General features: G+C 43.9%; 4 protein-coding genes across 5 annotated transcripts in view; 3 read left to right on the top strand and 1 right to left on the bottom strand.

Annotated features, from left to right (window-relative positions):
* The window catches only part of LOC131264740 (nuclear pore complex protein DDB_G0274915), a 36,232-nt gene extending 25,773 nt beyond the window's left edge, over nt 1-10,459 (top strand). Inside the window, exons 7-12 of the mRNA XM_058267010.1 lie at nt 1,380-1,704; nt 3,292-3,312; nt 3,677-3,928; nt 4,862-5,071; nt 5,211-5,251; nt 8,024-10,459. Coding sequence (XP_058122993.1) covers nt 1,380-1,704; nt 3,292-3,312; nt 3,677-3,928; nt 4,862-5,071; nt 5,211-5,251; nt 8,024-8,966 — 1,792 coding nt within the window. The 3' untranslated portion in view covers nt 8,967-10,459. The remainder of the gene's footprint in view (nt 1-1,379; nt 1,705-3,291; nt 3,313-3,676; nt 3,929-4,861; nt 5,072-5,210; nt 5,252-8,023) is intronic.
* Nucleotides 10,460-11,022: 563 nt separating this feature from the next.
* LOC131266898 (large ribosomal subunit protein uL2) lies at nt 11,023-12,495 on the top strand. The gene is made up of 3 exons (XM_058269583.1): nt 11,023-11,117; nt 11,427-11,579; nt 11,656-12,495. Exons 2-3 carry the CDS (start codon nt 11,442-11,444, stop codon nt 12,301-12,303), a joined length of 786 nt encoding a protein of 261 aa, XP_058125566.1. The 5' UTR covers nt 11,023-11,117; nt 11,427-11,441; the 3' UTR covers nt 12,304-12,495.
* A 1,018-nt stretch (nt 12,496-13,513) lies between these two features.
* LOC131262331 (NEDD4 family-interacting protein 1-like) lies at nt 13,514-17,062 on the bottom strand. 2 transcript variants are annotated; one of them, XM_058264308.1, is made up of 3 exons: nt 16,929-17,055; nt 15,558-15,707; nt 13,514-15,173 (listed from the first exon to the last, which is right to left on the bottom strand). In XM_058264308.1, exon 3 carries the CDS (start codon nt 15,127-15,129, stop codon nt 14,458-14,460), a length of 672 nt encoding a protein of 223 aa, XP_058120291.1. In that variant the 5' UTR covers nt 15,130-15,173; nt 15,558-15,707; nt 16,929-17,055; the 3' UTR covers nt 13,514-14,457. The 2 variants fall into 2 exon arrangements, with proteins under 2 accessions (XP_058120291.1, XP_058120290.1); XM_058264307.1 differs by lacking the exon at nt 15,558-15,707 and having other exon boundaries at nt 16,929-17,062.
* A 319-nt stretch (nt 17,063-17,381) lies between these two features.
* LOC131261877 (DNA replication licensing factor Mcm7) lies at nt 17,382-20,095 on the top strand. Its single transcript, XM_058263727.1, has 3 exons — nt 17,382-17,517; nt 17,607-19,530; nt 19,615-20,095. Exons 1-3 carry the CDS (start codon nt 17,490-17,492, stop codon nt 19,814-19,816), a joined length of 2,154 nt encoding a protein of 717 aa, XP_058119710.1. The 5' UTR covers nt 17,382-17,489; the 3' UTR covers nt 19,817-20,095.
* The last annotated feature ends 1,939 nt before the right edge of the window (nt 20,096-22,034 follow it).

The raw sequence follows: 22,034 nt of genomic DNA, 5'->3' as shown, positions 1-22,034 counted from the left end.
GGTGCACGTCCTGTTGAATATATCGACCCAGCAAAACCCCCAGGACCGTGAGGACCGTTCCGACGCTGATCGAGTGCTTCGAAGCGGAAGGCTGATCTGTGATAACTGTGATATAGATAGATATCCCGGCTCGAAGGGTTGAATCGACCGCGGAAAACCGCATCTAGGCGAAGTCCGAAACGAAATGTTTACCTTCGAACGTCGAAGCAGAAAAATCGATACTGCATGCGACACCGTTCAGCATCAGCTTCATCTTATCTGACCCGAAGACGTACGCGAAAATCGATAAAATTACGAGTGGGAAGGGAGGGTGAAAAGAAATATAAAACACGACAAAATGTGCGTCCCGAAGTTCGTGTGGTCGTGTAGTTGTTTCGCCACCGCCTAAGCCCTTTATCGACACGATGGCACATGGGCTTATGATAAGCAACCGCGTACGCAACGGAGAACCCGCCCGGTGAAGGCACGCTCAAAGCCCTGTTGCGCTTTTGGGGGGCAACCTCCAGTGAGCAAGAAATTGAGAAAGGGTGTCGGATGTTAACCTAGTTCTGTTCGCGCGTCCTCCCCGATACCCCGGCCTTTATGCCCAGCAAGTGAAACAATCATAATTGAATTATTGTGCCTTAGACGTCGTGAAAATGCAATCCAATGCAACGGCCGGCTCACCGCCGATCGGCGCTCGTCGCGTCAAGACCGACCTGCACACGTCGGAAAAACTGTACGTCCACTCGGTAGGCCGATCCCGGTCGAACTCCCCGATGCATGCCGGGCTGCTCGGTAGGCACGGCCACCGGAAGGCCGCCAGCGAACCGAAGGGAATCCCCGGTGGACCTTTGTCATCTATGCCATCCTCAAGCAACGCCACTCCGACGACGACGACGACGACGACAACGTACCTGGCCGTGCCGGGTGGGTCGTCCGGTCGTCCGCTGGCACTGACGAGTCCGTGCAGGCAGCGGAGTAGCAGCACGGGCACTTCCGCCAAAGCCCAGCAGCGAGTACTTCCGCCGACGACAGCCGTTGGTGGTGGTGGTTCCGCCAGACTGAGCCTTAGTCCGTCCCGAGCGAACGACCAACTTCCGAGCGGTGCTGGAGTCGTAAATAGGTTACTATCGATTTTCTGCTTCCTTCACTGCCAAACTTGGTTCCAAGTCGTACCCAACAGGCCCCCGAAGTGGTCTTGTATTCGTTTCGCCCAAGTAATAGTTACTGGCAAAGTGTTTTCGCGAAACCATGTTGTTTGATCCTTGGGGCATAAAACAAGGAAATCAAAATTTATGTTATCTGCAAAGCTGTTTTCCGTGCGCCTCGCTTCTGCATAAACAAACTAATTTGCAATTTGTTTTCTTTTTGTGTTTTGCTACCTTCCCCCAAACCAGATCTCAACTTCCGGCGAGGGCGCGACTGCTCACCAGGCGCCTGCAGAACAATGCCACCCCGACGAACGGTTCCGAAAGTCCCCGCTCCATCGACAGCCTGCCCCGGCGAACCTTTGCCGGCGCGTACAAGACGGCCACCCTGAGCCAGTTCCACAACCTGGCCAACAACAACAACAACGGCAACGGCTGCACGGACTCCGGCTCGACCGCGACCAACTCCGCGGAAGATCTCACCCTGCTCGACAAGTCGCTGCGCAACTCCATGCTACAGGACGTGGTGCACTTCAAGAAGCAGCTGGTGCGACTACGTCGGATACTGCAAGAGGTAGGTGGTGCCGGCGGTTATCAACTTGCAATCCCCTTCTTCCGTTCACACCGTTTGTTGTTGTGTGTGGCCTAGAAAAAAAACCTTACGAATTTGTGTATTAGGTTCGCTTCGCTTTTCGATGGCCCTCGTCGCACTCCTTCCGCTTTCATCTGTGAACCCTCTGGCATGAGTTAACGTAGAGTCACCAAAGAAAGGGCACTAGCTCGTAGAACTCTCCGCAAGATTGCATGACACATCGTACAAGTTCCGTTCATCCTCATGAGACAATTGATTTTACAAGCACAAGAATGATCTGTTTTTGCGAAGCTATTTTTGGTCCGCAACTTGGTAAATTAATGGTTCCCCAAAGTCTCGCCGGCCGCAAGACTGTGAGGACGAGGCAAGAAAACATTCTTCGCAAATCGTCTACTAAACAATTTCGTTTGTACTGATCAGTGATGTACCGAAATGGGGGTTTTGATTTTTTTTAGGAAAAATATTCAGGTTAAATTTTTACTTTTGTTGAATAATTTTACATAACCAACTCCTCTTAACACAACATAAAAAGCTGGAACCTTTTACTCTTAGAACTAGACAACATGAAAGTGTATTCTTCTACTACACTGTTTTAAACCGTTTGACCCTTTCAATCCTTTCAACTGATGTTGCTTATTATTCGATGCAAACTTGTTGTATCAGAATATGCCGTTTTCTGATAAGAAAATTGTATATTTATTCAAATTACGAATAACGCTATAAGAACTACTTATCTGTTACCCAAAAAAGTTTTTTCTCTTTGGGACCTTAGTTCAATGAAATTTATTTCGAAATTATATGTTTTTAAACATCCAATATTTGAAAACATAAGAATAAGAATAGAAACATAAATCTCTAGAATAAAGTGAAATTTTGACACTTAGAGTTTTAAAAACTACAACTCGATAAGAGAAGTTTTCTCCAAAAAGTACGTCACTGATTGAACTGGTGATTAATAGCGCCTTATAACCCCATTGCGTATGTCAACATTCTGCGTAACTTTTCTACTAAATCTTTATCACTTTCACCTGAAATTCGCATAACTTGTTGCATATAACTCTCAATGTCGCGCATGTAACATATTTCGCCGAACTTGACGCACCTCACAAACATATCCTTTTCCACCAATTCGGGCGCCGGATCTCAGCTGTTACAGCTACACGTGCTCGCGATTGTTATCTGTTTCTTTCGTTTGTTTTTTTTTTTATATTGACTTGTATTCTTCTCTATTTTTTTCTTCGTTTATTTTTCTTTTTCTCTTTCTTTCTCTCTCCTTTCCTCTCTCAATGTCCCCCTCTCTCCTTTGATCGTCTATGTTTTATGCGCATCATCTTCCGTGTTAACGTTATTTATGTGGCGTATGTGTTGGCTCTTCATTTTACCTCGCCATCCAACACCGACCAACCTGTCCGGTGGCCATCCAACCGGTCCTTCCGTCCCTCCATTCCAACCCTATCCCTGGTGTATGTGTGTGTGTGTTGCCCCGAACGATCTTCAACCAACCCGCACCCCACGCCGCTGCCATCGATGTCGATGTGTTTGTGTTGTTGTCACTGTTGCCCGCAACAGGATGAAGAAAATTTGATGATGGTAGGTTATTAATATTATATTATTTATTCCTGAACTATTTTTAAGTTAGTGATTTTTAAGTAACACAATTGTTACGCGAAGCACAGTTGAAATAATGTCTTATCAGTGTGTCGCTACCCCAATGTAGTAACATTTAAAGTTTGAAGAGAGAAACATTAATGTCTTAATAATTTTACTGACCGTGTTGTCCAAATGTCGAGCACCCTTTGTGCTTGTAATGTTAACCATAGTAGTAGTAGTAGTAGTAGTAGCATGGAATGAATTTGTTTACAGCACACTAACCCTTGGCGAAGCCTCGAAGGCAGTTTTTGGGTAAGAAGCAACTCATCCTTTCAACCACTCCACTCTGTACTCCGCAATCCAGACCGACACTCTCAACCCATTTGAAAGTAACAATGGGCAATTCTTCACAACGGCAGCCGCGGTCGCTGCGGCCACCATCGGCAACAACGGCAACGGGCCGGCGACGGACGCCGGCAACGGAGGGCTCGGCGACAGCAACCGGCAGCAGGAGCAGGGCGTGCTAATCCGCGAGTCCGGCGTCGCCGCCCTGGCCCTGCTCGACGACCAACGGCAGGAGCTGGCGGACCTCAGAAGACAGGTGGTTTACCTTCAGGTATTTGCACGTTCATTTCCCGTTTATTTCTCTCCGACCTCTTTCGCTCTCCCTGCTGCATTTGCTAAACTAGTTTCGCTCACCAGAAAAAGCATGCACTATGCAACATTGCAGCAGTGCATCCGTTTAAGATTGTTTTTTTTTTTGTGCCCGTAGTGAACCGATATTGAATTTCCTTCTTTTCTTATTAAATAAAAAAAAACAACACTTCAACCACGGGACAATGAACTTTTAGAAGTCCGCAAGATCAAGGAAGAAGGTACCCGCATCAACGCTCGAACGTCGCTTATGTGACGCAAACAAATGCACACATTACTGGCTCAAATAGACGACCGATTGTCACATCGAATTATCTATTGCATTAAATGCACAATATTTTCTATTGTACTTACCTAAAACTGTACTTACTTTTCCTGCATACATTCTTCCTACCCTTCGCTGGACTTCTCTTTGCCATTCTCTATCAGGCTTCCTTATTGACTGTACACCGTTTACCAACCCGGCTTTCGTTGTTGTGAATTTCGTTAAATGTCGTTGTGGTTGCAAGATTTATTCTCAGAAAAAAATCCTATTGCATCACACAGTAATTTTATTTACCCTCACCAGCTGAAGATAGATTGTACATAATTTCAATTATGTTGTTAAATAAATTATTTCTCCCTTCATTTATTGTTTTCTATTTTTGTTTTGAATAATAAAACTATACAAAACGCTCCTTGTGATTAAGAAGCAGCGTTCAGTAGCAATCATTTGCTATTCGCGAATAGTTCGCTTCTTTTACCTTAGTATTGTAGCATTCAGTTAGGTTGTATTAGAGATAGAATATTTTAAACTTTTTATCGTGTATATCATATAAAACAATTTAGTCAGCTAGATGTTTAACCGTCTTGTTTTATCTTCTATTCGAAAACACCTATCAAACATATTTTCTAGGGCGAACTGACAACAAAAGATCGCACGATTCGACAACAGCAGAATCTGATCGAAAAGTACGAAGCGGAGCGGGAAAGGCAGGGAACGTCCAATGGAGCAGTGGCGGAGGCAACGGGAAGTGGCAGCGGAGCGGCTGCGGCCACATCGGACACGTCGTCCGGCGACCGGAACCACTCGGAAACCATCAGCCAGGCGACGCAAACTGAACGAGTAAGTTTCCCGGGAAGCCAACACCATCTCAAGTTCGCAAACCTGGGGGAGGGAGAACGTATTTTGAGCAAATCTAATTTGCCACTTCTTATGACCCCGATTTGTTTTCTTACAACCACCTCCATTTTCTCCTTTTCAGCTGAGGCCCGTCTCCTTCGGCGGACAGGAAGGATTAGGAAGGTAATTATGCCAGTTCACTGTTGCCCGTTATTTAGTGTTGGTGCGCCTTGCTGTGGCCATTCCCGTCGGAAAGCTCACTTAACTCATATCGATTTTACCTTTCCTTATTAGTGGGAATATTTAGTTCTATTAGGGGGATATTTATTTTGAATAGCTCCTATCCATTCATGTTCGGTCGTTGGTTTGTATCGGTACCTTTTCCTAACACGGTTTTCTTTTTTTCTTCTTTTCCTCCCATTCTTTTCTATCCCTTTGCTATTTACTTTCTAATCGTTTTCCTCATCAATGATGTCTTAAAATTATTTAAACTTAAAATAACTTCCTTGAAAGAGCCTTTCTAAATTACCTCCCGAGGCGTACGGTGTACGTGGCCGACTTTTTCCCTATCAGCCCCAAATCGTCCGCCTTCGAGGCGGCCCTCGTTACCCGTTTTGTCTTCCGCTGTCGGGCCATGGTTCACAGTTTAGTGTACCTTGCCGAGTGCATTCTGCACTTGATGCGTGATTTGTTTAAACGCTTCCTAACCCTACTAAGCCCTCGCGTAACAGCCTGTACCGATGCGGCGACAATGGTTTTCCCGGTGAGCTTTCCTTCGAACGGTAAACTAGGACACTTCTGCTCCCACCTTTATCGGAGAACCATCTTCGCCGGACCGGTCACTTTCATTTGTAGCACTTGCCGTAAACTTTACTCCTATCTCTATTGCTTCATAGCGTTGTTTTCGGCGCGTAAAGAGAGAACTCCCGAGGGTGACGATCGATGTGATTAATTTTTATTTCCCCCCCCATGTTTGCACCCGACAAATCCCCTTGCCCTCGCTCCGGAACCTTATGGAATGTTTTTCTTCTATTTTCTCTTTCTTTCGGAACATGCTCACACTGTAATGGCCATCGGGAAATTTCATCCTCCAAAATGGAACATTCGTCTATCGTAACACGCATCGTCGCATAAACAACTAACAATGTAACATTCGCCTAACACTGGATTAATACATGACCATCCCCGATCAATCTTCCATCTTCCACCAAATCGAACCAAAACCCACAAATATAATAACCACCCCGTGGCTTCTGCGCGTCCCTACCCCCACCCACTCCTCCGTCCACGCTTGGCTTGGCTTCGAAACAAAAACAAAAAAAAACAAAACTTCACAACAACCGGCCATACAGACTGCAACTGGGACAGGTACTGCTTTGTGATATCATTCTAGCGATAGGCATGCTGTGTGCAATCAATCTCATCTGCATCCTGCATCTCGTGCACAGCCGGGTGGACACTTGCCCTGCGCCCACGTGGTCGGAAAGAACGCCACCGGGCCGGTTACCGTACGGATCCTAGGGCCGGGTGGAAGGGCCAGTGTCCAAACGGATGTCGAAATCCGGGCGTGAAGAGATGTGGTTGGCTTTATCGTACTGTACTTTTTTGCTGTTTATCCGTTGGTCGGTTTTCCGTGTTTTCTTTTAACATGATCGCAAAGAAACAGTCATGTCGGTAGATCGTTGATCGTTTTGGTGTAGATAATAACGATGAGTGGATTTGTCCTATTTAAAGAAGCAAACATATTTATGTTCCCTATATTTCCATGCCTCACCCGAGCAGTTGAACAAGGTAAAAGGATACATCTGATCTGAATGAGCACAGACTTTAGCCGCTTCAACTTCCTTCATGTTTCATCCGCTTCACCGCTACTAATATGAACTAACACTAAGAAGACCACTGTAGATAACATCATGCAACGTACAGGAAGGGATCAATCTGAACTCGAAATCGGTGGCGTAACCGTATTTTCCTGATAATAGTGTACTTTTATTTGAGCTAGATTACCACAACAGTATTGGCAACTTAAACTAGACTATAGAATTGCCTAGGAAACCGTCAGCAGCTGATCGAACTGTACTTTTTTGAATTTTTAAAATTTCAACAGTATTCAGCAACAGTTCAACAGTTGTTCATGAGTTCAATATTTATTCAAGGTTTCTCATGGTATGCCCTTGCACGCATCCATATGGAATGAAATATAGAAACAGAATAGAAATGAATAGAAACACAAAAGACTATACTATTTTTAAGACTGATTATTTTTATAAATTCTTTTGATTTCTGTTTTTGACAACGAATTATATAAAAATACGAGATCACTAGAGATCGTGGAAATTGTTCTATTAGTTTTAAACAGTATTCAGTCTTTCGTGTTTTAAAGCTCAACAGCAAACTCTTCTTGCGAAGCTAGGGTGAAATCAGTATCCAACTCTATCCGTTTTTGAGACTTCTCTTGAGACAATTCTTTTGCCCACGATTGCTCGTTTCATTTTTGTACAATAATTGTGAACAACTCCAAATGGAGACACATTTATAGGTACTCTTAGCAGAACCCGTCTACACAAAACTTCAACATAGTAGAGTTGGTTGATAAAGTAGGAATACATTTTGTTGATTCACAACTTCACGATATCCCTAATTCAATTTTGTGAGAAATCAGAACGAAAGCACGAAATAGTGTGAATTCAATCATTAAAAGCAATTGACAAAAAGGTAGCCTGACGAAGCTGAGAAAGATGAAAATGTAGAATAACTTATATTTATTGACAAGTTTGTAACAAGTAATACTCAAACGCTAACGTGGTGCTTGAACGTAACCTAGAAGTGTGAACGGTGTAACTAAATAGAATGCTTCCAAAAACAATCAACAGCCTCCACGAACTTCATTCAGTACCCCTAAGATTTTTCTGTTATTTTCCCACACTAATTGTTTCCACTTGTCATTTCTTACAGTCGCAATGAACACCCAACAACGCCCAAGAACGGCTTGCGCACACCAACAGCGGCCAACAGCAGCAGTAGTAGTAGCCCCAACCACGGCCAAACCCCTCAGAACTCCACCACCAATGGGCCGTCGTTCTCCGCCAACCGGTCAACGCCGACCAAAACGCAGATCTCCTCCGTCTACACGCAGCTGTCCTCCGTGAGGCACAGTATGACCGGAAGCAGCGCACCATCCACCCCGACAGGGCCCGGTGCACCAACAGCCCTTCGGCGAACGTCACTCGGCTCCAGCCACAACCTAAGCTCGTTCGGACTCCACGGAACCCCTTCGCCCGGTAGCAAACCCGTTCGAACTACGCACATTGGCACGTTGGCGGCTACAGGCCGACAGCCCACGAACGGTGATCGCATTCCGGTGCTTGCGAACGGAACGGCCAAGCACACGAAAGGTGCCCCCAACCGGACACCTCCCTCGGCGCAAACGAACGGAACCATCCCAACCGGTTCCTCCCCGTCCAAACCGAGCGGGCTCAACGGTATGGCCAAGCGAACAACGGCCACCATCATCCGGCCACCGTCCTCCTTCGGAGCCAACATTGCACCGCTCGATGCGCAGCAAACAATGCTCAAATCTAAATCAGCTCCGGCAACACCGTTGGTACCGAATGGGAAACTGCTTACCGCTCCGGCCACCGGGAACACCACGGACACGAGTCTCACCAACACCGCACCGCTAAACGGTGCCCACTCCACGGTGAACGGTCGGGCGGAGGCTTCCGGCGAGAACGAAAGCAGCGGCAGGGAAACATCCGACGAGTGGGAATCCGACAAGGACTCGGTGATCAACGGAGCAATAATGGGTGCGGTAAAACTGCTTCCAAACGGACCGACAGGTTGTAGCGACGGAAGTACCACCATCGGCAGCACACCCAATGGGATCGTTGGACACTAAAACGGGGGAAAAACCATGGGACGTAGTGTAGAGTAGGGCGTGTGATAGATACAGGGCTAGTGGGAAGCGGCGGGCGTTGATGAAAGGTGGTCCCAATTCCGTTCCAGGTATTATTATAGCCGCTCATAGTGGTAAACTTTTATTTTATCGGCAATGAATGAAGATTTAAGTTCACTTCGATTAAGCTGGCCGGAAGAAGCTTCCGCTCTTTCGTTCCATAGGGTTTGTACATGAAACATAAGAAAAACACCCACATACACACTCAACCGCTAAAGTAGAGGCTCTCGACCCCATCGTCGTAAAGTTAATTTAATCCCCTACATTCTTTATTTGTTGTACGACCATGTTTTTGAATAACTTTCAGCGGTTTGAGAGACATAGTAAAAGCCTCGCTTCAACAAACGTTGCCAATAATAATGCAAAAAATCGTATATTTTGGGTGCTCGGAGGGCAAGTGAATTACGACACCATGTAGTGATGGTCATTTTCCTTTCAATTAGTTTTGTTTTTCTCATTGGCCAAAACCCGGTAAGCAACTCGATCATATCTTTTTAAGTGAAAATCGTACACCCGCTAATGTTAGGTAACGCAATGAACTGCAAACAACCAAACAACAACCAACCTGTTGATGTACGAGTAATATAATAAATATTGGAAAACAAAAACCCCAAACCGACTAAGCAAACATCCAGCAAACACAAGGAGACATATATATATGAATATTTAAACGAAATGTGATCGATTTGTGTAATCCAATACATTTGTACATGTTCTCAATGAAGGACAGCATAAGCAAGCAAAAGTAACATACAAACATTAAATCCTGTATTTATCTGCAGCGCTTGTTTTGCGATGAAAAAGTGGTCACCACCAATGATAAAAGCACAAACACACATCGTTAAATCTTAAAATAAAAGCCTGGACAGAACTGCAACATAGCACTGTTAACGAGTTTCGTACTTTTGTGGCGATACTTTATGGAAAAGAAATGGGTTAGCATTAGAATGAGACAATAGTTTAATGTATCGAAAGTTTTTACTTAAAATATGATCATTATTATGATGATGTGTTCGATCTAAATTTCCAATTCGTAAACACATTTGTACTCGTTATCTACGTTTCTCTGTCGAGTGTTGAGCCTGCTCACTTTCTAATCAAATTTTATTTGCGTTTTCAAGAGTTGGCAAAAGCCCACTATCCTTTGCTTTTAAATTGTTTTAGTTAGCAAATGTTGTTATAATTGGTAGAACATATTTTACCCCGTGGCTTATTAGCCGAGCATTGTAAACACAGAGTGTAAAGCCAATGAATCATAAGTATTTTCTCACGATTTATGAAACTGGAAGCGGCATGAAAGTAAAGCAAACAAGGAGCAACAAGTTGTGAGTTTGCAGCCTAATCCCAAATAAACAAAATGTACGCACGTCCTGTGACTATATGTACTATTATTGAACTATAAAAGTTGCAAACATATTTCGAGAATAAATTATTGATCCATTAAAAAACTATAACCTGCGTCAATCTATCTATACCTGTAGAACCACGTGGCAACTACTAAACAAAAATATCATTTAAATAAAGTGTTGTTTCGTTTTCATCATAACTTCTCTTATAACGTCCATGCCAGTTAAAAGTTTTTAAAAATTAACCAATTTATGTTTCAACTTTTTTAACAGGGAATGGGATAATTTCTACTGTACATTTTCCAGTAAATTTAAAAATTTGCTTGCACCAACCGCTTTATCAGAAAATTCAAATTTCCTTTGAACGTTCTAGGTCTCTATTACAAGATCATGCAAATATTTAATACCACTTTTTTTTTGCTTTTTCTTAACTGAAACCATGTCTTTAAAACCCATTGATTAATCTGATTAGTTAGTTGAAATCTCTTGGTATCATGATATAATAAACACAAATTTATAAAAGTTTTTAAAGGTTCGTAAATAGCACATAGAGGCCAGGAACGTAATGCTATTCCGTCAAAAAAACGCATACTTTGACAGTTGCGAACGCATCTTCGATCTGTCAATGAGTTTGCGTTCCGCCATTTCCTCATTTAGACAGTTCGGCGATTCTCTCTTTCTTTCCGGCTCGTCGCAGAGTCTAGTGAACACACATTTTGTGTATCATTAAATTTACATTTTAAGCCTCGTAAGTGTTTCTAGTGGAAAAAATCTATCATAAACATGCATTGCACTAGTGTCGGCGACGGTGGGATTTGTGCGTTGTGGAGAATTTCCCCTCAATCGCCTGCAATCAGTTGTTCGTGGCCAATGTTTTTCCACATCGCACGGTGCTAGCCCCTGGAAAGCAGGGTAGCTAACGAACCGAGTGTATATGATTTGTTTAACCGAAACTGTGCTGCATGTTTTGTGTCGATTTTTACCCGATGATTGTGTAAATATACACTCCCAGAAGACCGTCGATTTTAATATTAGTTTTTTTTTTGTTCTTCTGCAGTCGTAGGGCGTCGAAATGGGACGCGTCATTCGCGCACAGCGTAAAGGTGCCGGATCCGTTTTCCGGGCACACACCAAGAAGCGAAAGGGACAGCCTAAGCTGCGCCACCTTGACTACGCTGAACGTCATGGATACCTGAAGGGAGTCGTGAAGGTAAGTGTGTACATCCTCGTTGGGACCGAATGGACAACGTCAGCTGATGTTTGTTCTCTTGTGTATCTTGTTGTAGCAAATCATCCACGATCCAGGCCGTGGTGCCCCGCTGGCGGTCGTGCACTTCCGCGACCCGTACAAGTTCAAGATTCGCAAGCAGCTGTTCATCGCCGCCGAGGGCATGTACACCGGCCAGTTCGTGTACTGTGGTCACCGTGCCCAGCTGCAGATTGGCAACGTGCTGCCGATCGGTCTGATGCCCGAAGGTACCATCGTGTGCAACCTGGAGGAGAAGACCGGTGACCGTGGCAAGCTGGCCCGTACCTCGGGCAACTACGCCTCGGTGATCGCTCACAACCCGGACACCAAGCGCACCCGTGTGAAGCTGCCGTCCGGTGCCAAGAAGGTGCTGTCGTCGGCCAACCGTGCCATGGTTGGCATCGTTGCCGGTGGCGGTCGTATCGACAAGCCCATCCTGAAGGCCGGTCGTGCGTACCACAAGTACAAGGTGAAGCGTAACTGCTGGCCGAAGGTGCGTGGTGTGGCGATGAACCCCGTCGAGCATCCGCACGGTGGTGGTAACCATCAGCACATCGGTAAGGCTTCGACTGTCATGCGAGGCACGCCCCCGGGTCGCAAGGTCGGTCTCATTGCTGCCCGTCGTACCGGTCGTATCCGTGGTGGCAAGGGCGACGAGAAGTTCAAGGAGAAGGAGAAGAAGTAAGCGGGACGAACGGTCGTATGTCGTCGTGGTGGGGGTGGAGGTGGTCATCCGCTACTACGATCTTCTATTTTTGTTGATATGGAGAGCAAGTGACTGTCAACATTCGGCACATGATGATTGCGAAAGGAAGACAGTGGAGAAAGTGTAAATGGAGGTTGAAAGATAATAAAAAAAAGAAACCTTCCAAACAAATTTCAGCTCATGTTGTGATAAGAAACGTGAACGTTTCGAATTAACCGAAAATTACAGTTTTTTTAACCAAGCAAGCCCTAATAGTCGCCTAGCAACTAAATATAACAGAATGTCTATAAAGACTAGCCTTATGCAGCTGGCAATATTCCGTTAAAATCAACATAATTACATAAATTACACTTAACCCGGAGTCTACGAAAAATCCAATTGTTATGTTTCAATTTACCAGGTAAATTTGCAAGATGTCCACAAGTACCGCTCCCTTAATTTAAGTTTTATTTTACATCCTTGATATGTCATCAAAAATAGAGCTAAAATTTCCCGCTTCTAGGCTAGGAAGATTTTCCTCTGCTTCTTCTGGGACGCCACTGATGGTTTGCAAGCAAATTTAATCGACTACATGCGCTACTCCATCATAACGTATATTAAACCGTTGGTACAAAAAACAAGAGTTTTAACACAATTTAACCATATTGATTACAACAGGTATAGAACCAAAACATTTTGTAAGCAGTAGAGCAGACTAGTAGCAAGCATTAGGTTCTCCTGCCATGTGGCGTAAAGAAGTTTGATCACCATGAGTTTATACTATTTTTTTTATTTATAATTTTTACGTTTTTCACAATATTGAGATATACTTTTACAATTTTACTTTTGTTCATTTAATAGTAGTGTAGATGTAGATGTATTCTTTCATAATGCGATAAAGCAATTTTTTGCTGTGCCAATCCACGATCTCCTGGTAGCGCCGGTCAACTTTCCTTACTACTATATCCCCTACATTCACCATGCATAGTTTGCAAGTTGCTGCAAGTGGCTTTTTTTTGTTTCCCTTCAGCATACGTTAACTTCCATTTATTCTCACCCGCCCAAACTGCTCGTTGTTACAAACTATTTACAAAGTATAAAAATATGGTTTCTCTTTATGTTTTGCACTCCAGCTGTCGATGCTATTTCCCGGGTGTTTTGTGTTAGCTTTATGTTTGCAATGCAACACAATCAGGATCGCTGGCCCTCCGCCCACCTTCCTGTTTGTTTCATTTCCGTTGCGTACTCAACTGTCGGATTATGGCCTTAAATTAAATAAATTTCCCATCAAAGATTTAACAACTGAAATGAATAAACCCTTGGCGAAAATAACAGCAAAGTATTACGGAAGCAACAAGCACGTAACTAAAGTGTGCACACGAACGTAATTCTACCATTTAGGAATGCCTTTTTTGCGAATCCCGTTTCCGTGGCAATCGGGGGAAAGTGTTTTCGGTTGGAGTGAATGGGAAAACGGAAATACTCCAATGGCTGTGGCAAGCCTATTTGGATCGTGCAACATTAAACACCGACCGTCGAACATTCATTCATGGAGGATGACGCTTGCTTCCCAACACAACTAGTGTTGATGTGATTAATGTGGCGAAGATGTGTTACTGATTGCTATCACAAAACTAATGGTAATCCCTTCAGCCCTTTGCTACGAAACGAAAACAACATACAAACACAAGTATCCAACCACAACGATGATCTACAGGGTAACATAGCTGCGCCTTCTGGCCCCCAACACATATGGTTCCGCTTTCCCTGAATAAACGTTTAGACAAGCGTGTATTTGGTGGTGCTACCGTCTGCGGTTTGCATCGCCCGGATCTGGTTCTGTAGTTAAACCGAAGCCTCTCGGGGACACATTAAAATGGTTTCAATATTTTCCATCTACGGATGGAGATTTTGGGTTCAAAAGAAGACGATTAAAAATCATTTACTTTATATGTATGGGGAAAAATATAACATCTATCACGGAAAATCACACGATATGATAAAAATCTTAACGATTTTCTTTTCCCGCTTTTCTCGCTCCCTTCCCGTTTTCTTGTGATGTGATAGCCACATGCACGTACTTCTGCGACAAAGTAGAATGGAAATGGTTTTCCTCGAAACATTGCTACGTGTAGACAAGGACAGGCGGGGAATCTAGTAGAAAAATAGCAGCCGCTCCTGGGCGGACGAGGAAAGCAGACGCCAGGTCCGTTTGATGCTCACGTACTGCACCAACGCTCGGACGCAGATCAGGAAACCGAACGCCATGATCAGCCACCACAGCCAGGAGTTTTCGTGCGACGCAAAATCGGTCGAGTTCTTCACGATCAGCGTCCACTTGGCGAGCGACAGCCCGAAACCGGACAGGGCGCCGTAGCGGGCGGCGATCGTGTGGCAGAAGCAGGTCAGCACCAGGAACCCGATCCAGTTGAACAGGAACGCGATGAAAAAGGCGGTCACGAACACAATGTCCGTACCGAGCAGCCCATTGTCGGCGGTAATGTTCTCGCCGTCCGCGTCGATGGCAATGAAGGTGACCTGCGGTCCACCCGGGACGCCCGGTCCGCGGCCCATACCCATCGAGGTAATGCTGGGCGGTGGCGGTGGCATCTGGGGCTGCATCGGCGGAATCGGTAGCTCATGGTTGATCATCTTCTCCATCTGCACCTCCTCGTACGTTGGGAGCTTTGTGGTCAGTTCCGGAACCGGGACCGACTGTTGTGAATAGTTATCGCCCTGCGAATCATTCGCCTCATACGGTGGCGGCGCACTGAAGTCGGCCTTTGGTGGCGGAAGCTCATCCGGCCGGTTGTTTGTCGGTGGCATTTTGATGCTGCTGTTTTGGTTTCTTTTCCGCTTTTGTACTGGATCTACAAGACAAGAAAAGACACAAGGAAATTTTGATACACACTTGTTTCTGGTCCCATTCTTGATGAGCTGGCTATCTAAATGGATTGCTTTGTTTGGGGATTTTCTTTTATCTTTGCATTTCATCATGTGATTGTTGTTGTTATCGTGAATGTCTAAATTTTACGTTCCATAAAATGTTTGAAACACGTTAATCATTCGGTTCCCTCTTGGATACATCGCTTTCTCATAAAATAGTATTTAAAAAAAAAACTCCAAGCCACGACTCAAAACAAAATATTAACCGTTCTGTTTTTGATGACTAACACAAGGTCTCGGAAGCAGAGTATCGATTTTCTAGAATGTCATACGCGTCGCAACTCGTAGAAACACGTCGGTAATCTTACCGATAGCTATCCGTAATCCGTGATTATTTCGTTCGTGCTTTCGCCAACTATTGCGTTTTTAACTTTTTCCTTTGCTCAACTTTCGCTACGCTTCACTTCCACCAGCTGCCTGCACTATTTCGTCACCTCTTGTTGTCGTCGACCTTTTCCCTTGGAATCAAGGCAACAGCATCAGCGAGATATTAACCTTCAGATCTACAACCGCCTACCTGGGTAAGTTTTGCGCTTTTATTTTGCAATTACTTCGAATTGAACAGTTATATCGACTCGAAATTCCTGGAATGCCTCAAGCAACATGTTCTCTATCATTCTGCCGAAAACCGACTTTTTATTTTTATTCTAAGTATTTTTTTACACCATTTTTCTATTTATACCCCTTAAATCTACAACCGCCTACCCGGGTAAGTCATACGTTTTGTACGAGAGTTTATATTTTTCTGTACCAAGACAAACCACCAGTAGGTGAAAGGAGGTGCCCCTCGGGTTTTTCTTTTTATATTTATATTGAAAACAATCCAAATTTATCTAAGACACACTATGAAAAACTGTTTTACTCCTCGAACTCCTCGAACAATTAGTAATAAGATAAACTCGAAGACGATGTACAAATATGCAAATTATGCTACATTTTGGACCACACAGCGGCAACGAAAGCATTCTAGGTGAACTTTCATAATTTGCTACACAAAATAATAATTTATTAATTGCAAGAAAATCATGATGCAACGGGTTGAATTAAATACAAAAGAAACTGTTATCGTTTGAAACAAAACGATCGAATTTATGTATATGAGCTAAGTTTTAAAATGTTAAGGCTTAAATATCAGTTGTAACAATGTATAATGAAGAATTTCCTCCAGATATGCCACTGAATTTACTGAGGAACATGAACATTTCCAAAACGTAAAGTTTAATAGAAAAATATTTCTACATCGTTGAAATTTCAATTTATAAGCAAAAATGTTGAAGGCACCAAGAATTTACTTCACCAGAAACTTAAGAAGTATAAACAAACACAATAACTTATTGAAAATGTATGGTTTACAGAGTTGGCGATTGTAGATCTATGGGATAAAATATATTTGAATGAAAAAATTACTTACTTATCGAATTTTTAATATTATTATTTGAATGGGATGTGTTAGAAAACATTCTTAAGTATCATTACTGAAAATTTCAACTCACTACGGCATCTAGAACAAAAGATATTAGCTTTGAAGCACAGCAAAATGCAAACCCCCATACAAAACGTATGGCCTACCCGGGTAGGCGGTCGTATGTTAACGTAGGTATTTTTGGTCGTAGACCTGAAGGTTAAATAACCGAGAGGCTTCCGGATCGCTGCAGACTAATTTATCTTCGTACACTCACCAGCGCTCAGAAGAGGATTGCGAATTATCTTCCCCGCTGGAAATATTTGTTCAATGATACTGACGCACAGAAGCGCGGAGCAATTTGATGCACACACAAAGTTTAGGGCAAATAAATTTTCTTCTCTTGTCTTCTTTTTTCTCCCTGTTTTCGTTTGCCGTGGCTACGCCCAAGGTGACTATATACAATATTACTTTATATTCACCTTAACTCCGACTACCAGTTGACAGATCATTTCCTCAGGCGTATCAGGCGTTTATGACGAAGTGTTGAAGTACGGTTTCCGACATTTGTACTGGAAATTTAAGTTTAAGTTAGTTTGAAACTGATCAAACTGTAAACTACAACCGCTAGCTGACAACCAGGATGAATAGATGTCTCTACACCTTGGGCTCAACAATTCGAATGTCACAATTTGGCGCGAATAACAACGCCATTATTAGCTGTTCGTTTGGAAATTGGCATCGCTTCTCTTGCTTCTTGTTATTTTGAGCGTAATCTAAAGAGTTTCTACGTTTAGTTCCGTTTTTGTGTTACAATTTATTGTCTTTCTGTATAAAAATGCAACGGGATTACGCTGCTGATAAAGGTAATGTTCTATATTGTGTATACTTTGCGTTACGGTGTGATAAACAGAATTGTATCTTTCCTTCGTTTGTACGCGCTTGGGATTTGCAGAAACTATCAAGTCCTTTCTGGCGGAGTTTTACCGTGAGGAAGACGATGGTAAGAAAAACTTTGTGTACGCGCGGCAGATAACGAAAATCGCGCACCGAGAACAGATTCAACTGACGATCGATCTGGACGATCTCGTCAGCTTCCGGGATGAGCTGGCCGAAGCGGTGCAGGCGAACGCGCGTCGCTACGTGAAAATGTTCTCGGATGCCATCTTTGAGCTTCTCCCGTCGTATAAAGAGCGCGACCCGGTGTGCAAGGATACGCTGGACATCTTCATCGAGCATCGGTTGATGATGCAGGGCCGGCTGCACAATCCCAATGACGCGCGGGACGCACGTAACGCCATCCCGATGGAGCTGGTGAAGCGGTACGATGTGTACTTCAAGGCACCGAGCGTTTCGAAGGCGGTGTCCATTCGCGATGTGAAGGCGGAACACATCGGCAAGCTGGTGACGGTGCGTGGCATCGTGACGCGCTGCACCGAAGTGAAACCGATGATGACCGTGGCGACCTACACGTGCGATCGCTGTGGCTCGGAGACGTACCAGCCCGTGGCTGCGATGAGCTTCAAGCCAACGGTTGACTGCCCATCGGAGGACTGTCGGGTTAATAGGGCTGGCGGTCGGCTGTACCTGCAGACGCGCGGCTCCAAGTTCGTCAAGTTCCAGGAGGTTAAAATCCAGGAGCACAGCGATCAGGTCCCGGTGGGACACATTCCGCGTACGCTGACGATCATGTGTCGCGGTGAAACGACCCGTCAAGCCCAACCGGGCGATCATGTGGTAATTACGGGTGTTTTTCTACCAATCCAAAAGACGGGCTTCCGAGCCGTCGTTTCTGGGTTGTTGAGTGAGACGTTTGTCGACGCACATCGTATCATTTGCCTGAACAAATCGGACGATGGCGAGCTAAGCAACGAATTGACGCAAGAAGAGCTAGATGAGTTGGCGAAGGACGATTTCTATACGCGCATTGCGAGCAGCCTTGCGCCGGAAATTTATGGTCACTTGGATGTGAAGAAAGCGTTGCTTCTTTTGCTTGTTGGCGGTGTCGACAAGAGCCCGGATGGTATGAAGATTCGTGGCAATATTAACATCTGCCTCATGGGTGATCCGGGTGTAGCTAAATCGCAGCTACTCGGGTACATCGATCGCCTTGCCGTACGCAGCCAGTACACCACTGGACGTGGTTCTTCCGGCGTCGGACTTACGGCGGCTGTCATGAAGGATCCGCTTACCGGGGAAATGGTCCTCGAAGGTGGTGCCCTCGTACTAGCCGATCAGGGTGTCTGCTGCATCGATGAGTTTGATAAGATGGCCGATGCCGATCGTGTTTCGATCCATGAAGTAATGGAGCAGCAGACCATTTCCATTGCTAAGGCCGGCATCATGACGTGCCTGAATGCACGCGTCTCGATCCTTGCCGCCGCCAATCCGGCCTACGGTCGGTACAACCCACGGCGCACGATCGAACAGAACATTCAGCTACCGGCGGCACTGCTGTCGCGTTTCGATCTGCTCTGGCTCATCCAGGACAAACCGGACCGTGACAACGATCTGCGACTGGCTCAACACATTACGTACGTGCACAGTCACGGCAAGCAGCCAGCAACACGCATCAAAACGCTCGACATGACGCTCATCCGTCGGTACATTGCGCTCTGCAAGCGCAAAATGCCCGTCATCACACCGGAACTGTCGGACTACATCGTGAATGCGTACGTTGAGTTGCGCCGAGAGGCACGGAACAGTCGCGATATGACGTTCACGTCGGCGCGTAATCTGCTCGGAATCTTGCGCCTTTCGACTGCGCTGGCCCGGCTTCGGTTGGCCGACACGGTGCACAAGGATGACGTCCAAGAGGCACTTCGTTTGCTTGAAATGTCAAAGGATTCGTTGAACCAGACGGAGCAACGCGTAACACAGTACGTAGAACCTTTCCGTTATGTGACAAAACTTCAGCTAACAAATCGTCTACTAAAACCCTTTTCTCCTTGCATCTTTTGCAGCGTACAAAACACATCTGACAAAATCTTTGCCCTCGTCCGGGAGCTGGCTGGTGAAAATAAGACGGTCAAGATGGCCGACATTATGGAACGGTGCACCACCAAGGGCTACAAGCCGGACGAAGTGGACTCGTGCATCGAAGAGTACGAGGAGCTGAACGTGTGGCAGGTCAACCAAACGCGGACGAAAATAACCTTCATCTAAACTCGGCACCTTTTTTCATTTTACATTCATTTCCATTTCTTACTTCACTCGACTGTTGTTTTTAAATCTCTAAAAGTAATTCAGGTATTGTTCAGTGGAACGGTAGTATCGACAGTCGCCTGGAGGGTAGCTTGTAGATCATGTTTTATTAAAGTAATGTGTGTGAATTAAGAGTTTAGTACCAATTTAGGTGACTAAGAACGTTCAAACAAGTATATTTCATTCTTTATTAGTTGTGAGTTGTTAATGGTAAAATAAATAAGAGATCATGACAAACAATGAGTCTATTAAACATTATTCGTGTGCCGAAAATACGTTTGAACTACGATGTAAGCTTCAACACGTCCCTCGTTGGTCGCTAACATGTTGCAGAGACAAAGAGTAGACTCCCGATTATTCGCGATCGGAAGCAGTTAACAACGATTTTAAATACCACACACCCATTTAGTGACCCAGTTATAAAGGAAATTATGCACAGATTATACAAACCGGCTATTGAATCATTATAAAATGGTATAGGTGCCCTTACCCCATAAAGAGGGTCATATAAACTCTTCGATCAGAGAGCTTAGTTTAGGATAGAAGAGCAATGCACCATAGAAATCGGTTTCAATCAAACTACTTCCGTCTTTACACTATTTATAATTCAAAAGGAGTGAGATGAATTAATTCTGAATTGAATTGCAAAATGAAGTAACCAATATGTATGAATCGATTCACAAACACGATTCAGAACACAAACTATGTATGAAGCAAAACTGGAGGATAGTGAATCAAAACGGAACTTGTCGAACTAATCGATTTTAGCCTGCGCATTCGCGTCCTTATGCAGCGATGGGTACCTATGCTAGTAGCGCACTTCGCTCAAGCTGCTGTACCAGGATTACAATATCAACTGCTACTAACAAATAACTAATTCCAATTCACTCAATCTAGGAGTTCGATAAAAAATTATGCTAACTACACTACACGATATTTGAGACATCTCGCATAATTATTGAAACCAGAAAGAGAGCTCTAAGTTGCATCTAAATGGATACTGACAAAATTGTTCTCCGTGGAAAATTCTGATCGTTCCATACCACACTAACGCACTTTGGCTTAGACCTCGGCCCCACACCTATGCGGGCCACCCCACCCACATGCATACAACGCAAAATCTACTAAGTCTATCTGTACCAAACTTGGCTGAAGCATTGCTTATTTATTATTCTTTCGAATGTCCTCCTTCCCACCACCCTTCCTCCAATTATGACATGTAGTTTACAAAATTTGGTACACATAATACATAAATATGTAGTCATCGTGTAATAAAATTTCATCGCTCTAGAGGAAGGGGTAAGAGGGGCTACCATCTTCATGGACTGCAGAACGTCAACTATCTGTTGTCGTGGTCCAACTAAGGTTTAAGCACAACTTTTCTCATACTGGCTTCAATTGATTAATTTTAAATGGTTTCACTAAGCTGGAAGCACATTTAGATAATGAATGCAAAATGTATTTAAACATGGTTTGGTCGACTAAAAAATAGTATTTTCAGCAAAATTTAAGTTTTTAAAAATCTAGATATTGAATGAAAACACTATTTTGTTTGGAAATTATTTCTACCCGGATGAAATCGGGTTAATCAGCTAATAAAAAAAAAATTGTTCGATTTTATCCTCCAAATCATTTACATTAATGTCATTTGCGTAAACTTCTTTTAATTTTTAGCAGCATTGTAGTTTTTGTTCTATTGATAAATTCAAGTCAACAAATATTTTAAACGGTTCAATGGTTTCTTCGTATTTGTCTGCTCTTTGAGCTATTTGGGCAGTATATTATCGCAAACGATGTAGAAGGTATTGACTCTGAAATCATTCAGATTTTTGTTTGTTCCTTTCCGAATTCGCTCATTCGAATCAAACGATAAGGCAGTTAGTCTTGTAGCTTCCCTTTCGATTTCATCAAAATTATTTCTGAAATTATTAACAAAATGTGTGAGAGATCGAAGTAAAATTGACGCTTTTATTATTTCGCATTCTACTCATTGTTGTGACTTATTGGTCGCATTCATTCATTGTAAAATTCTATTCCAGATTATGGTCATTAAATAAATTTCAAATTTGGACATTTTTATTAACAATGATTTTGCTTCCTAAATTGTCCCCTGTTTTTCATTTTCAGCGGTAACTATTTTATTTAACGCTTCCTTGATTTGTTGAAATCCAGCTTTGAA

This window comes from Anopheles coustani, chromosome 2 (genome assembly GCF_943734705.1).
Source record: "Anopheles coustani chromosome 2, idAnoCousDA_361_x.2, whole genome shotgun sequence".
Taxonomy (NCBI): Eukaryota; Metazoa; Arthropoda; class Insecta; order Diptera; family Culicidae; genus Anopheles; species Anopheles coustani.
The sequence above is the reverse complement of the archived record's forward strand: the minus strand, read 5'-3'. Positions and strand labels throughout refer to the sequence as shown.

What these genes read in the sequence shown, in the direction of transcription:
- LOC131266898 (XM_058269583.1), top strand. Translation starts at nt 11,442, where the DNA reads ATGGGACGCGTCATTCGCGCACAGCGTAAAGGTGCCGGATCCGTTTTC. An exon ending in ACCTGAAGGGAGTCGTGAAG is followed by an intron (nt 11,580 to 11,655) that starts GTAAGTGTGTAC and finishes ATCTTGTTGTAG; the next exon opens with CAAATCATCCACGATCCAGG.
- LOC131262331 (XM_058264307.1), bottom strand. Translation starts at nt 15,129, where the DNA reads ATGCCACCGACAAACAACCGGCCGGATGAGCTTCCGCCACCAAAGGCC.
- LOC131261877 (XM_058263727.1), top strand. Translation starts at nt 17,490, where the DNA reads ATGCAACGGGATTACGCTGCTGATAAAG. An exon ending in GGATTACGCTGCTGATAAAG is followed by an intron (nt 17,518 to 17,606) that starts GTAATGTTCTAT and finishes TGGGATTTGCAG; the next exon opens with AAACTATCAAGTCCTTTCTG. An exon ending in ACGGAGCAACGCGTAACACA is followed by an intron (nt 19,531 to 19,614) that starts GTACGTAGAACC and finishes CATCTTTTGCAG; the next exon opens with CGTACAAAACACATCTGACA.